The sequence below is a fragment of the Mauremys mutica genome, chromosome 15, assembly GCF_020497125.1.
Source record: "Mauremys mutica isolate MM-2020 ecotype Southern chromosome 15, ASM2049712v1, whole genome shotgun sequence".
Taxonomy (NCBI): Eukaryota; Metazoa; Chordata; order Testudines; family Geoemydidae; genus Mauremys; species Mauremys mutica.
In genome coordinates, this window is record NC_059086.1 from 1,826,821 (window position 1) to 1,842,736 (window position 15,916).

The following is a 15,916-nucleotide window of genomic DNA, read 5'->3' on the forward strand; positions in this document are numbered from 1 at the left end:
AGAACTGGTTAAATGGAATCAATTACATGCAGTGATGGCAAAGTTCTTAGTTCAGGCTTGTAGCAGTGATGGAGTAAACTGCAGGTTCAAATCAAGTCTCTGGAACATCCCCCGCTGGGATGGGTCATTCAGTCCTTTGTGCAGAGCTTCAGGTTGTAGCAAAGTCCCTCCAGAGGTAAGAAGCAGGATTGAAGACAAGATGGAGATGAGGCATTAGCCTTATATAGGCTCTTCCAGGTGTAAGAACCTCTTTGTTCTTACTGTGGAAAATTACAGCAAAATGGAGTCTGGAGTCACATGGGCCAGTCCCTGCACTTTGCTGAGTCACAAGGCGTGTCTGCCTCCTCTCCATGGGTCAATTGTGTAGCTGATGGTCCTTAATGGGCCATCAAGCAGGCTAGGCAGAGCTAACACCAACTTGTCTGGGGTGTCACCCAGAAGCAGAGCATAAGTTTGAAGTACAGACAGTACAGAGCCAATACTTATAACTTCAACTACAAAATGACACATGCACCCAGACAGCACAATCCTAACCAGCAACCCATAACCTGGTCTTAGACACCTTAGATGACCCCCTTTACCCAAGATTTGGTGCCACTACAGGACCTTGGTTGCAAACCATGTTCTATATGGTCCCAGTTTATATCAATAACGTCACAGTAGGCAAGTGCAGTGACTGGTGAACAGAAGTTACATTAATAAAGTGAACAATTAAAAACAATTTCATTGATCAGTTCTACAGCTGGGGCCCCTGGGCACGGGCGCCAGTGGCTAATCCGCTTCCCCCCATCCACTAGGCCAGCACCCTGCCAAAGAGGCAAATCAGATAAGGGCTAATGGGGCTACATCCACTCCTACCCCCAGTCCAGCTCATTGTGCTTAGCACCCAGCAGGACTCTTTTCCATTTAGGCTCAAAACGCTGATCGATATCAAACCTTCCCTCTTCGACACGCCCCGGCCTGAGACGCCGCGGGGGAGGGAATTTGCTCACCCAATGACAGCACGACGCTCAGCCGTGATCCGGGCACATCTGCTGCCGCTGGCCCCAAGGACCGAGCGACGGTGGGACCGAGCGACGGTGGAACCGTGCGCCAGCAAGACGGGCAGCCATTGCTGGCAGAACGGTTTCCACGCAGGGCTGCCAAGTGACTAGAGGGCTGGGCTTCGGGGGACCTGGCTCTGCCCCCAGCCTGCGTCCCCGCTCCGTGCCTCAGTTTCCCCACCTGTAAAATGAGGCTAATCATTCTGGACGGCTTTGAAATCTACTGCTGGAAAGTGCTGGGCAAGAGCTTGGCATTAATTGTTTCATCCTCTGCTGTGAAATCAATAAAACCCCATTCAGAAGTGGTGTCTACCCCGATAACTCGTGTAGTGCGGGCTGGCGGCCTGGGGGGCCGCGGCGTGAGGCCCGGCCTGGAACCGGAAGCAGTAACTCGCCGCTTGTACCCGCTAGATTCAGAGCAGGACCCCTGTGGTCAGCACAGCTAGCGGGGAAAGGTCGTCTGGCCCCCGACAGACACTCCAGCCCAGGAACTGATCCTCGTGCCAGTGATTCAGTAGTGCCGGGGGGGCTATTTGCAATGAACTGCCCCCTCCCACCCTCATCAGAAAATGCTGATTCGTCATAATGAAAGTGTTCCACGGAAATGTCTCTGTTTCAGTGACAGGCCGGGGGTGGAATTGCTGGTGAAAACCAGAGCCAGAAACTGAGCCCCTCAAACAGCCGATAGCTCAGGAGCCGCAGGTAAAAGACCCAGGCCCAAGACCCTGACTCAGACATTGCTGCGATTTACACCTGGGGCTGCTAGGTCCCATGTGCGGGGCCCAGAGCTGGGGGAGCAAAAGGGAGCTCCCCCCGGTGATTTCGTTCCGCTGCGGCGCGAAGTCCTCACCCTCTCTCAGGCCGTGAAATTCCCGCTTTCCGGCCAGCCTGGTCCCGCCGCGGCGCGAAGTCCTCACCCTCTCTCAGGCCGTGAAATTCACGCTTTCCGGCCAGCCGGGTCCCGCCGCGACGCGAAGACCTCACCCTCTCTCAGGCCGTGAAATTCCCGCTTTCCGGCCAGCCGGGTCCCACCGCGGCGCGAAGACCTCACCCTCTCTCAGGCCGTGAAATTCCCGCTTTCCGAACAGCCTGGTCCTGCCGCGGCGCGAAGTCCTCACCCTCTCTCAGGCCGTGAAATTCCTGCTTTCCGGCCAGCCTGGTCCCGCCGCAGCGCGAAGACCTCACCCTCTCTCAGGCCGTGAAACTCCCGCTTTCCGGCCAGCCGGGTCCTGCCGCGGCGCGAAGACCTCACCCTCTCTCAGGGGTGAAATTCCTGCTTTCCGGCCAGCCTGGTCCCGCCGCAGCGCGAAGACCTCACCCTCTCTCAGGCCGTGAAACTCCCGCTTTCCGGCCAGCCGGGTCCCGCCGCGGCGCGAAGACCTCACCCTCTCTCAGGCCGTGAAATTCCCGCTTTCCGGCCAGCCGGGTCCCACCACGGCGCAAAGACCTCACCCTCTCTCAGGCCGTGAAATTCCCGCTTTCCGGCCAGCCGGGTCCCGCTGCGGTGCGAAGACCTCACCCTCTCTCAGGCCGTGAAATTCCCGCTTTCCGGCCAGCCGGGTCCCGCTGCGGTGCGAAGACCTCACCCTCTCTCAGGCCGTGAAATTCCCGCTTTCCGGCCAGCCGGGTCCCACCACGGCGCAAAGACCTCACCCTCTCTCAGGCCGTGAAATTCCCGCTTTCCGGCCAGCCGGGTCCCGCTGCGGTGCGAAGACCTCACCCTCTCTCAGGCCGTGAAATTCCCGCTTTCCGGCCAGCCGGGTCCCGCTGCGGTGCGAAGACCTCACCCTCTCTCAGGCCGTGAAATTCCCGCTTTCCGGCCAGCCGGGTCCCGCCGCGGCGCGAAGTCCTCACCCTCTCTCAGGCCGTGAAATTCCCGCTTTCCGGCCAGCCGGGTTCCGCCGCGGCGCGAAGACCTCACCCTCTCTCAGGCCGTGAAATTCCCGCTTTCCGGCCAGCCGGGTCCTGCCGCGGCGCGAAGACCTCACCCTCTCTCAGGCCGTGAAATTCCCGCTTTCCGGCCAGCCGGGTCCCGCCGCGACGCGAAGACCTCACCCTCTCTCAGGCCGTGAAATTCCCGCTTTCCGGCCAGCTGGGTCCCGCCGCGGCGCGAAGTCCTCATCCTCTCTCAGGCCGTGAAATACCCACTTTCCGGCCAGCCGAGTCCTGCCGCGGCGCAAAGACCTCACCCTCTCTCAGGCCGTGAAATTCCCGCTTTCCGGCCAGCCGGGTCCTGCCGCGGCGCAAAGACCTCACCCTCTCTCAGGCCGTGAAATTCCCGCTTTCCGGCCAGCCGGGTCCTGCCGCGGCGCAAAGACCTCACCCTCTCTCAGGCCGTGAAATTCCCGCTTTCGGCCAGCCGGGTCCCGCCGCGACGCGAAGACCTCACCCTCTCTCACGCCGTGAAATTCCCGCTTTCCGGCCAGCTGGGTCCTGCCACGGTGCGAAGACCTCACCCTCTCTCAGGCCGTGAAATTCCCGCTTTCCGGCCAGCCGGGTCCCGCCACGGCGCGAAGTCCTCACCCTCTCTCAGGCCGTGAAATTCCCGCTTTCCGGACAGCCTGGTCCCGCCGCAACGGTCACCAGTTCACTGGTATCGGCGGGGGCCAGAACGGGCTGATTGCTCGGCGCGATTTTCTAGCAGGGCGTGTCCGGGAGCTGCCCGGCCTGGCTTCCAATAGCCCTGCTGGTTTTTAACTCTCTCCATTCCCAGGCACCCGGGATTTCTACCCAGGACAGTCCCTTTACACAGCTGGTGCTGCTGTCCGAATCCCCCCACCCCCCGCTGGAAAATTACAATGAAAATTAAACAAATATTATTGAAAGTTTCAGTGGAAAAATGCCAATTTTCATCAACAAACATTTTCCCCCCAATTTGGGGGGAGGGAGGGGTCTGAAAAACAAACGTTTGGGGGGGGCGCCGATGCCTGGTGCAGTCGTGTCTCCTGTGGGGAACGTTCCAGCCAGGCCTGCGTGCGAGGCCCGTGGGGCTGGGAATCCGACCGACGCCGTCTCTGCTCGTTCAGTTCCTGCTCCTGCTCCTGGTCGAACTCCACCCGGGGGTGTGTACAGATCACTTCCTCCTTCGCTGCACCATGGATCTCTGGCCCGGCTTCACCTTCCCGCTGATCCTGCTCACGGCCTGCTTGCTGCTTCTGCTGTGGAGGGGGCACCAGGCCGGGCGGAAGAGCCTCCCCCCGGGCCCCTGCCCGCTGCCCCTCCTGGGCAATTTGCCGCAGTTGTGGGGACCGTCGTTGTTAGGATCCCTGCGGGGGGTGAGTTCAGTTCTGAGTGACTCCTTCCCCTCCGCCCCAAGGAGAAGGAGCCGTCGGGCTCCGGGGAGTTGGCTCAGGGTGGCAGAGGGAGACACAACCCCGAGTACAGGGACTCGCTCTGCCTGGCGTGTGGGGGGCCGGCGGAGGGGGAGGCTGCCCCCGGTTCCTCCTAGAACCAGCAGCCCGGAGCTGGGGGGGCAGCAGCTTCTCCTGAATCCAGCGTAACCCGCAAAGGGCCCAGCCACCCTGCCCTGCCACTTCCCTGCGCCCCCGTGGGCGGAGAGGCGGGAGATTCCGACAGGCCAATCTGGGCGCGGGCAGATCTGTAGCTGGTGTAAGTAGAGCTGTGCTGATTTACACCCGCTGAGGCTCTGGCCCCGGGCGTGTCCTTTCGGAGGCTGCGATGGGACAGATGCCCGAACGGTTTTGGCTACAGAGCAGCCCTTACGGCTCACAGCTCGTCTGCTTGGCCGTGTTTAATGCGCAGCCGGGAACGGGCTGCTCCCTCGCTGGGTGTTACTTTGAGCTGGGTGGGGATATTTGCACGGGCCGCGTAGTCCCGTTGAGGCTTGGCACGTCCGGGAAATACGGCTCTGCCTGAATTACTCCCACCGCGCAGTCCAGTACGTTACCCGGCGGGACGGGCACACGTTGTAACCCAGAGCGGATCTGAAGCAAGTTTCTCTGGTTGGTTGGGTTTTTCCACCTTGTGGAAAAATTTGACTTTTTGTCAAAAAGTGAAAAGCTCTGGGGCGTTGGCAACTGCAAACCAAACATTTCCAGCCCCATCTGTCCGGGCTTCTCCAACCAGGAAAAATAACAATTGGGCAGAAGTTTTTCGACCAGCCCAGTGCGTGGCCGTGGATGAACCCGTTTGCTTTGGTGCCTCAGTTTCCCTGTCTCTAGAACAGGGTCGGTGATAATGCTCACCCACCCGCTGCCACCCGGGGTTAAGTAGCTAAACGTCGGCCCAGCGTATGCACGCGTAGGAGACCCAAGTATCCGAAAGTAACATCCACTTCCCCGCTGCAGCTCAGAGACAAGTACGGCCCCGTGTTCACCATCTACCTGGGGTCGCAGCGGGCCGTGGTGCTCTGGGGCTACGAGGCGGTGAAGGAAGCCCTGGTGGACCAAGCGGAGGAGTTCGGTGGCCGAGAGGGGTTAGCTCTTGTGGAGAGGACCAGCAAGGGCAATGGTGAGGAACAGTCTGGTTCACGGCGTCACGGCAGCTCAGGTCGGGATTCAGCGTCCTTGGCTGCTGACAGAAAACCCCAAAGGCACCCAGCCCCGGACCAAAGCAACCCCAAGGTGAAATCCAGATGACACCCTCGCCCTCCAGCAGAGGTTTCACCCCACAAAGGAGCCTCAACACAGGGCCTGGAGTCCACGGGGGCTTTGCTCCTGCTATCGATTTCCCCAGGGGAGCGCTCAGGCACTCTCCTCGCGGGTGTCGGGGACGGAGACACAGACGGAAGGGGGTGTCCGGAGACACAGAAAACCTGTGATTCTCCCCGAATGAGTCTGGGCCAGCCCCAACCATTCAAAATTTCATGAGCCAGCTGCCAAAAAACCCTGAGGTGTTTTTTTAAAGCCAAACCACCGGCTATTTTAAAAATAACAAATGTCAGGTCATTTTCTTTCACCTCCTGTTTTCTGAGCCTCTAGGGGTCACCTTTTCAAGCTTTTCCCCCCACACCCATTAGGGGTAGGACCTTCTTTAAATAAAAGCTGAGGTTCTCCGCTAGTCACAGGACTCCAGGAGCTGGAGCTTTAAGGAAAAGCTCCCAAAGCCGCGAGAAACGGCAGCACGGCGTTTTAGCCACGATCTCTTGCAGAACTTTTCTCTGCAGTGATGGGCGGGGGAAGCTCATTTCCGGCGCAGGGCTGAGACTCGAGCCCCGTTCGCTGGGAGGCGCGTGCCCACCGAGTGCCTTTCTGTGCTCAGGGCTTTTCTTCAGCAACGGGGAGACGTGGCGGCAGCTGCGCCGATTTGCCCTTAGCACCCTGAGGAATTTCGGGATGGGGAAGCGATCCATCGAGGAGCGGATCCAGGAGGAAGTCCAGTACCTGCTGGAGGAGTGCAGGAAGACGGAAGGTATCCTGGCTTTGGTATTTTCCAAGAACCGGGGTTGGTCCAACGTGGGTGATGAATTGTCTCGCACTTTCCCCCCCGTTCCTTGTCCCATGACTCCAGACTCCCGGGAATTCCCACCTCCTTTTCCCTGTGTTCTTACTCGAGCTCGGGGGCTGCCCAGGGAAAATTTTGACTGTAAAATACCCTTTCAAAATGCCGCTGCAGGGCCTCATGGGAATTGTAGTTCGGGTACCTCATGTTCTCATTCTCCTCTACAGCCTGGGCAATCTGGCCAGACTACGCCTCCCACAATGCATCACTTTCTGCCCTCTTGGTGGGGGCGTGTGTCCAAGCCCTGGTGCATCATGGGAGATGTAGTCCCATCAGAGCCAGGCCAAGAGAAGAGAACGGAAGCATGAGGCACCTGGACTACACATCCCAGGAGCAAGGTGACCAGAGGTCCCGTTTTTAAAGGGACAGTCCCGTTTTGGGGGGATTTTTCTTACATAGGCGCCTATTACCCCCCATCCCCTGTCCCGTTTTTTCACCGTTGCTCTCTGGGCACCTACCCAGGAGGCACCACAGCACCAATACTTCCTTTTGGGGGGACAAAATATCAGAATCAGACGCTTTTTGCAACCAATTTCCCTTCGTTGGAAGCCCAATTTTCCATCCAAAGACGGTTTGGGGAATTTTTGGACCAGGCCTCACCAGTAAATCCCGTCTCCGGAGCGTTCGGCGAGACCCCAGCCACGGCCCAGGCCCCCCGCCCTGCGAGCGCTGAGCAAACACGGAACAGGGAGCTGGCAGGCTAAGGCACGGGGTCCCCTTTACTCACACGAGGAGGCCAGGTGACATCAGTGGCTGACGTCCTCCCCGCCCCTCGCCAGACCTGGCACCAGGGTTAGCACAGCGCTAGCTCTGCTGGAGCCGTGGGGGATCCGGGCAGCCCACCCCCAGCCCTGCGGCCCACTGAACTCTGCCCCAGCCTCTACCCAGGGAAGCAGAGAGGCCAGGAGCTCGGGGAGCGGCAGGCGATGAGAACGGAGAGAAAGGCTGAGCGAGGAGGTTGGATTTCAGCTGGAAGGAGCATGGGCTGGGGCTTCAGGAGTGGGGGAGGCACCGCCCAAGCAGAGACTCAGGGCCTGGTTTTGATGCAAACCATGTGCACCTCCCGCACTGCAGCAGCCCTGGGGCTGCTCTAAGTTACGCCCCTGCTGCCACAGGGCAAGGTGGGATCTCCGGAGTGCAGACCCGCTCCAGCTCTGCCCCTGGCATTTGAGGCTGGCGTGGAGGAGGCTCTCCACGGCTGTGTGCCCAGGCTCTGTGTGCTGGGAGGGGGGGGGCTTCCTCTGCTCCTCCAGCCCCATTGCACCGGTGGGACCGAGCCCCACGACTAAGCGGCTCTCGGCCCTTGCTGCCAGGGACGCCCTTGGACCCCACCTTCATGCTGCGACGCTCCGTCTCCAACGTCATCTGCTCCGTGGTCTTCGGGGCGCGGTTCAGCTACGAGGATGAGGAGTTCCAGACGCTGCTCGGCCTGATCCAGGCGAACTTCCGGCGCGTGGACACCGTCTGGGTGCAGGTAGGAGCCGCTGCGGGGTGGGGTAGTGAGGCCCGGCCCTTTGCATCCCCCCAGGTGGGTCGTCAGCAGGGACTGGATCGGAGAGCTCCAGCCCCAGTGCACAGGCCGCTCTGCCGGTTGAGCTAAAGGAGCGGCTCCCTCAGCTGGTAGCGGTAGTAGCTCATATCTGCTCTGTGGATCAGCCAATAGAGGGGGAAAGGTCGTTGCTGCCGAGACCCTGGCCAAGATCGGGGCCCCATCACACCAGGCGCCGCCCAGACCCCGGCTGAGATCGGGGCCCCGTCGGGCCGGGCGCTGCCCAGACCCCGGCCGAGATCGGGGCCCCATCACACCAGGCGCCGCCCAGACCCCGGCTGAGATCGGGGCCCCATCGGGCCGGGCGCTGCCCAGACCCCGGCCGAGATCTAATCCTGTCCTCCAACCCCTCCCAGCTGGGTGTCACCGCAGATTTTCCAAGCACCAGCATCAAACAAGAATTGAACCCCACTGGCCTGAGCATGCACCGCCCCCTTCCCCCCCGTCCTCCTGCCCTGGAGCCGCGGGCAGACGCCCCGATGCACAGGCCTGGCTTGAGCCATCCCAACTCTCTCCACTTGCTTTGGAGTTTAGAGGTCACTGATTAATCACTCCCCGCCCAGGCCTAAGGGGTAATTAGCCCCCCACCACCACCTAGATGCTGCTTGGTTCCCCCCCCCGACAGCTGCTTAACCACCTCCCCCGGCCCCACTTAACACCCCCCAGGCCTAGGCATGGCTGCAGGGGGACCTCAGTGGTGCCCTCGGCCTCGTGCTGAGCCCTCTGCTCCGGGGGATCTTGCCCCACGCGCGAGGGAATCGCTTGGCACCCACTGCGACCCCTTCGTTACGCCCGGCAGCTCTACAACCTCTTCCCGGCCGTCATGAACCACCTGCCCGGCCCTCACAACCGGCTCTTTGAGAACTTCGAGGAGCAGAAGCGCTACGTGGCCGGGGTCGTCCGGAAGCACAAAGAGACCCTGGACCCTGCCTCCCCGCGGGACTACACGGACGCCTTCCTCCTCCGGATGCAGCAGGTCAGGGCCCTTAGCGGCAGTGACGGCAGGGCTGGCCCCTCACCGGCTGCCACTCCTAGGTTCTTTGACTGCAAGCCCAGAGGGTCCTAGTGTGATCATCTAGTCTGACCTCCTGTGTAAACCAGGCTGGGTTGGTTAAACTAGATTAGCCCAACTGGGGCGAAGCCCCCGTGTAGACACATTGATCTGGTTTAGCTTCCACCTGTTCCTATCGCTAAGGCCGGTTGGGAATTCAGCGAGAAAAACATTTGATCGTTAAGAAATGCCCATTTGGCAAAACCGAACCGTTCCACAGGAAAGGGTCGGTTTCAAGGAATTTCTCAATGTAGAAAAAATATGAAGGTTCAAAATTGTGCGTATGCCCCGTTTCCAAATGAAATTTTTCAGTTTTCCAGCTGAACGTGACTTTTTGTTTTGAAATTCAAGCTGAGTATTAAATATTTTTTGGTTTTTTTAAAAACAAACACTCAAAATTGAAGCAAAACGACCCGTTTTAGTCAGATTTTCAATTCCTGAAAATGTTCCATATTTTCACAGGAAAAAAAAAAGTCCAAAATCTCGAACATTTTCACAAGACAGGAAAACTGCTTCCCAGCAAGATCTAGGACAGGCTCGGGTGACACTAACCCAAAGAGGGTCTGGGTTGCAACCAACATCAGAACAGCTGAATTTATCCAGCGTTATCAGAATATCCACCTTGATAGTCCATCCTCCCAGAGCTTGAAATCAGGCGCTCGATAAAGCCACAGTTCTGCCCTGCAAGGGACTCACGACCTCTCCTCTGCAACCCTTGTCTCTAGGAGGAAAACGATCCGGACACCAAATTCCACCACGAAAATTTGATCCTCTCGGCACTGGATTTATTTTTCGCGGGCACGGAAACCACCAGCACCACGCTGAGATACGGGCTGTTGATTCTGCTGAAGTATCCTCACGTCACAGGTCTTTACTAGATCTGCCTAGGGGCTCCGGCTGGCTGCTTCACAAACAGCCCCCACCCAGCACCCTGGGGAAACAAAACAGCCTCCCTGGGAACCCTGCATCGGTCACTCCTGCGGCGCCTCCTGCTGGTGACTTCCGGGAATTAGCTCGTTCCAGCTCTGGAGCGCCCTCTGCAGGCCGGTGATCTGCCTGTCCTCCGGCCCCCGTGTCCCTCCCTGGACCCGGTGCCCCTTTAGCTGGGGTGCTGCCCCCTAGCAGTACCCCACCGATCTGGGTCTCCCCCTCCCAGGGGAACCCCCAACCCACTATCCCACCTGGCCTCAGTCCTTAGCCCCCGTTCCGTGGGGCAGACTGCCGTGTATCAGCCACTCATCACAGGCAAAGGGGTCTGGACCTGCTGCCGCTGCCTACCCATGGGCTGCCCCTTTGCAACCCCAGCACCCAGTGGGCCTTCTCCCTCTAAAGGCAGCGAGAGACCCAGACTGCTCCAGCCCTGCAGTCCCTTCACAGGGCAGCTGAGTCCGTTTGGGGCGTGGCCCCAGCTGCGGCTGTTTCCCCACTCGGCCTGGGCTGGTCCCCCAGCCTGCCAGGCCTCTCCCAGGGCTGGAGCGGGTCACTGCCCCGCTACAGGGGGGTTAAAACAAAGAAAACTTTATTCCTAGGTTCCAGGGCCGGAAGGGACCCCTAGGGCCATGGAAAGTCCCAGGGAGAAGCCCTCTGAACTGGAGCCGAGCTTTTAGAGAAACAGCCAATCTCGGCTGGAAAATGGCCAGTGATGGAGAAGTCCCCGGCCCTTGGGAAGCCGTCCCACCCGCTAAGGGCCCTGCCTGAAAAAGTGCCACCAAATTTTCAGGCTGATTTTGTTGCGCTTCAGCTGGTGGGGGGCGGGGGGAGGGTGGCCAGACTAAAACTGGGGAAAACCAGCAATTAATAAATCAACAGCATCTGTTAGGTAAGATCCATCCCCCCCCATGCCCCCAGGGTAACTCGACCTTCCATCTCAGCTACAGCTGCGAGTAGAAAGGTTGAGGCAATGCGCTCTAGAACTAGCCGCATCCCTTCTCCGCTGTGCCCCACTTACTGGTTGTTAGCCAAGGCTGGCCAGGTGCAAACCACAGGCAGGTCCATCTCAGGCCCCTACAGGAATTTGGGGGCGCAGTGAATACCGCATTGGTAGCAGCTAAGCGGTTGCTCTGCACAGCTGCAGCCCGAGCAGCTCGTCGTTCCTCTCGCATTGGTGCCTGTCCTGAAGACACCTCAGCTCTATGTTCACACTAAAAACAAGAGTGAACCAGACCCAGCACAAAGCCCTTGCACGCAGCATCCAATGCACATTCACTACCCCTCCTCTTTCTCTGCTTTGGGTTGTGTGCAGAGTCTACTGACCCACCCACACCGGACTACTATTCTGGTTATGGTGAGCCCTCCCCTGGCCACATTCGGTGCAGTTCTCTTGTCCTTTCATTTCCCAGCTGAGATAAACATGTTTGATTAGCCCCAGATTTAAAACCTAACTGATTTTTGACCAACTTGCCCCAAACTGTCACATGAGTAAAATGCAAATGAGGCTTGGCCCATTTGTCCCCATGCTCACCAGCAGATGGCAGCAGAGAGCTCCCACTCCACCCAGCCTCTGTCCGCCTATTCTCCAGGGCACCAAAACACCCCCCCAGAGAGGAGGAACCCAGCGCTGCCCAGACACTGCCCCCAAAGAGCTTCCAGTCCAAACAGCGAAAGGAAGGAAGCCGCGGCCTGGAGATTGTCCCAGGAATGGAGCCTGCCACTCCTGACTCCAGCCTGGCTGTCCTGAGCAGGAAGCCATGTCACCAGTCTAAGGACTCGCTTACCCCCTCCCCGGGGCTGTGTATTATGCAGGGCTGGCTGGGACCTGGCCCTCGCTCACCTGAGCGTTCACCCGTTGCCGTCACCATAAGACCAGCCTTGGAGAGCGTTGACGGGCTGGCACTTGAAAACACCAGCACCTCAGGGTAAGGGAACGACAGGAAAAGTGACCTTTGCCCGGCTCATGTCTCACCTCTCTCGTTGTACAGAAAGAATTCAGGAGGAGATTGAGCGAGTCGTCGGCCAGGACCGCGTCCCGTGCATGGAGGACAGGTCCCAGATGCCCTACACTGACGCCGTGATCCATGAGATTCAGAGGTTCGCCGACATCATTCCTCTGGGCGTTCCCCACTCGGTGACCCGGGACACCCGGTTCAGGGGATACGCCATCCCTAAGGTACGCGTGACACGGACCCCTTCGTCCTAACCCCGAGCTGGGCGTCTTCTAGCTAGAACGGGGCGGAGCCAGGATGGCTCCGTTCTTGGGTCTTTTCAAAAAGCCGGGGTAAAAAATTGTTTCAGGCTGGACCCAAAATGAACCATTTCTGCAGAGAACTGAAAAGTAAAAAAAGAAAAAGAAAATTCTTTCTGGTCGAACGAAAGGGTTTGTCTCAGTCTGGCCCATTGGTAGATGTTTATAATTCTTTCTGCAATAACAGGACATTTTGAAATGAAAAGTGGTCTCAGGCTGAGAAAAACAACACGTTTCCGTTCAGAACTATTCCAGCGAAACAGAGTTTGTCCGAGTTTTCCCCCAAAGTGACCAATCTGGCACAATGGCCACGAATTCCTGAACCATTTCAGTGTCGCTGTAGCTGTGTTTTTCACCAAACAAAGGTCCAGACGGAAAGGGTCGGGCGGCTGCCGCTCTGTCCTTATGGGGCCCGTTCCCCAGCACCCCGCCCCCGGTGTTGGCGGCTGCACTTGTGCAAGGGAGCTGTGAGATCGGACTGATCAGCCTGGTTCACCACCTTTCACGGGTAGAAATGACAGCACGAGGCCTGGTGTAACTTGCTGGCAGAGCTGGTTTTGCTGCCCTCTAGTGGCTGGTCCCCTCAAGAAGAGCTGCTGCTGGTTTGAGAGTGAGGCTGAAAGTCACGGGTTCAAACCCTGCTAACGACCGCTGTAGGGGGTTGTTACCGTGAAACTGGCATGGTTTAACGAGCGGGGGGTGGTTTATAGCACAGCCAAGCCGTGGGGCTAAGGATCCTGCCTTTGGTTATGTAGATTGTAGCTCGCTGGGGCAGGGACCGTCTCTCGCTCTGAGTCTGTGCAGCGCCCGGCACAAGGGGGGCTGCAGGAAGGGCCCATGAGAAAGCCTCAAGCCCAGCCCTGAGCCAGACCAAAGACCTCTGGGGAGGCAGACGCCGGCCCATCTCTGGGGAAGGAGCAAGGAACCGCTCCTGGATCTGGAGCCGTTTCCGCTAAGCCGGCTGCGAACTCTCCCCCCCAGGGCACGGCCGTGTTTCCCGTCCTGCATTCCGTCCTGCACGACCCCACGCACTTCGAAGACCCGGAGACCTTCGACCCTGGGCATTTCCTGGACGAGGCGGGTGGATTTCAGAAGAACGCGGCGTTCGTGGCCTTCTCTGCAGGTCGGTTCTGGGCTCGCTTCAGCAGCCGCGTTCGCGGGGTGCCCGCCTGGGGGCAGAAGCAGAGCTCCCTCTCCCGGCGGCGCAGTGCCACCCGTGCCGGAAACGCTGCTGTTTGCGAGTCCGCCAGCATAGATCCTGCCCCTGTGCGCAGGCCTAGGCACCCAGAACGGCCTCGTCTGGGGCGTAGGGCTTGCGTCGGCCCCCTGTGCTGGGGGAACATCGGCAGACGAGCGAGGGCTCGGCGGGATGTGGGAGGGGCGGGTGGCAATGTGGGATTTTTGAAGGACGGGGTCTCCTTGTCTCCCCAGCCCCCTCCAGACTCCAAGCCGGGGAGCTGTTCCCTCAGGTCGGTCCCTGCTGGTTCTTCATACAGGAAAACCCACCGCCCCGGGGGCTGAGCAAGGCTCCCGCGCTCTGGGGAAGCACCCGATGGTTCCAGAGCGGGGCCCCTCGCCCTGGCGTCGGAGCGCCTCCTCTCTTCATTAGCTGGGCAAATTGAAGTCCCCAGGGGACTCCCTGGAGTCCTTGGCTTGTGTGCGGGAAGCTGAACCCAGGTGTGGTCAGGACAGGGCATTAAACCCCCTTGTGCACCACACAGCCTGGAGCTGCCGGGTCTGGGTGTCACTTACAGCAGCCTCAGGGCTGCTCTAATTGATGATCCGCCCCCTATGGGCCCTATGGGGCAGGGAATAGCCACAGCAGCGCACTCTGACCACGCCCCCAATCCCCCTCTATGGGCCCTACGGGCAGGGAATAGCCCCAGCGCAGTCAGTGCGCTCTGACCACGCCCCTGATCTGCCCCCTATGGGCCCTATGGGGCAGGGAATAGCCCCACCGCAGTGCACTCTGACCACGCCCCCGATCCGCTCCCTATGGGCCCTATGGGGCTGGAATAGCCGCAGCGCAGTGCACTCTGACCACGCCCCGATCTGCCCCCTATGGGCCCTGCAGGGCAGGGACAGCCGCAGTGAACTCTGACCACACCCCCAATCCACCCCCTATGGGCCCTATGGGGCAGGGAATAGCCCCAGCGCAGTGCACTCTGACCACGCCCCCGATCCACCCCCTATGGGCCCTATGGGGCAGGGAATAGCCCCAGCGCAGCGCGCTCTGACCATGCCCCCGACCCGCCCCCTATGGGCCCTATGGGGCAGGGAATAGCCCCAGCGCAGTGCGCTCTGACCACGCCCCCGATCCGCCCCCTATGGGCCCTATGGGGCAGGGAATAGCCCCAGTGCAGTGCGCTCTGACCACACCCCCGACCTGCCCCCTATGGGCCCTATGGGGCAGGGAATAGCCCCAGTGCAGCGCACTCTGACCACGCCCCCGATCCACCCCCTATGGGCCCTATGGGGCAGGGAATAGCCGCAGCGCAGTGCGCTCTGACCACGCCCCCAATCCGCAGCGCAGTGCGCTCTGACCACGCCCCCGACCCGCCCCCTATGGGCCCTATGGGGCAGGGAATAGCCGCAGCGCAGTGCGCTCTGACCACGCCCCCGACCCGCCCCCTATGGGCCCTATGGGGCAGGGAATAGCCGCAGCGCAGTGCGTTCCAGGCACGCTCCGATCCGCCCCATGTGCTGGCGGCTGTGCAGGGTGGGTGCAGGGCCGCTATGCCAGCGCCACACCGGGCAGGGAGGCCCCCGCTTGGGAGGATTCTGAGGGAGCCGTTCCTACCCAGAGGGGCTGGGACTCGGGCCCCGGGGAGGTGCATCCGCAATCTTCTTTATGGGGGCTGCACAAAGCCCCCAAGCAAATAACGCCCGTGGCTCTTGGCAGGGAAGCGGGCGTGTCCCGGCGAGGGCCTGGCCCGCATGGAGCTCTTCCTCTTCTTCACCTCCATCCTGCAGCGCTTCGCCCTCAGCTCGCCCGCCCGCCCGCAGGACCTCGACATCACCCCGGAGTACCACGGCTTCGGCAAGGTGCCACGCGGGTACCAGCTGCGGCTCGTCCCCCGCTGAACGCCAGCAGCCGTGCCACGGCGGCCAGGCCCGGTGCCCCGGCGGCCTGCACCTCGCACAGCGCGTCACACTGGTGCAAAACACTATCGGGGCGAGACAGGAGCATGGCTGTGGAGGAGCCCGCGTGGGTGTGTGAGCCCAGCTGTGTGTGTGTGTGTGTGTGTGTGTGTGTGTGTGTGTGTGTGTGTGTACTGCCCCCGCTGGAGGGACTGAGTCCTGCTGTGTGTGTGTGTGTGTGTGTGTGTGTGTGTACTGCCCCTGCTGGAGGGGCGGAGCCCTGCTGTGTGTGTGTGTGTGTGTGTGTGTGTGTGTGTGTGTACTGCCCCTGCTGGAGGGACTGAGCCCTGCTGTGTGTGTGTGTGTGTGTGTGTGTGTACTGCCCCCGCTGGAGGGACTGAGTCCTGCTCTGTGTGTGTGTGTGTGTGTGTGTGTGTACTGCCCCTGCTGGAGGGACTGAGCCCTGCTCTGTGTGTGTGTGTGTGTGTGTGTGTGTGTGTGTACTGCCCCCGCTGGAGGGACTGAGCCCTGCTCTGTGTGTGTGTGTGTGT

The 15,916-nt window shown here is 60.1% G+C and overlaps 1 protein-coding gene across 1 annotated transcript; it reads left to right on the forward strand.

Annotated features, from left to right (window-relative positions):
• The first annotated feature begins 995 nt into the window (after positions 1-995).
• On the forward strand, positions 996-15,494 carry LOC123350489 (cytochrome P450 2B4-like). The gene is made up of 11 exons (XM_044989105.1): positions 996-1,063; positions 3,337-3,484; positions 4,070-4,318; positions 5,351-5,513; positions 6,264-6,413; positions 7,817-7,977; positions 8,852-9,028; positions 9,829-9,970; positions 12,022-12,209; positions 13,266-13,407; positions 15,187-15,494. Exons 1-11 carry the CDS (start codon positions 996-998, stop codon positions 15,366-15,368), a joined length of 1,770 nt encoding a protein of 589 aa, XP_044845040.1. The 3' UTR covers positions 15,369-15,494.
• The last annotated feature ends 422 nt before the right edge of the window (positions 15,495-15,916 follow it).

Coding starts and splice junctions, on each gene's coding strand:
- LOC123350489 (XM_044989105.1), top strand. CDS start 996: ATGACAGCACGACGCTCAGCCGTGATCCGGGCACATCTGCTGCCGCTG. Junction 1,064..3,336: donor GCCCCAAGGACCGAGCGACG/GTGGGACCGAGC, acceptor CTTTCCGGCCAG/CCGGGTCCTGCCGCGGCGCA. Junction 4,319..5,350: donor TGTTAGGATCCCTGCGGGGG/GTGAGTTCAGTT, acceptor TCCCCGCTGCAG/CTCAGAGACAAGTACGGCCC.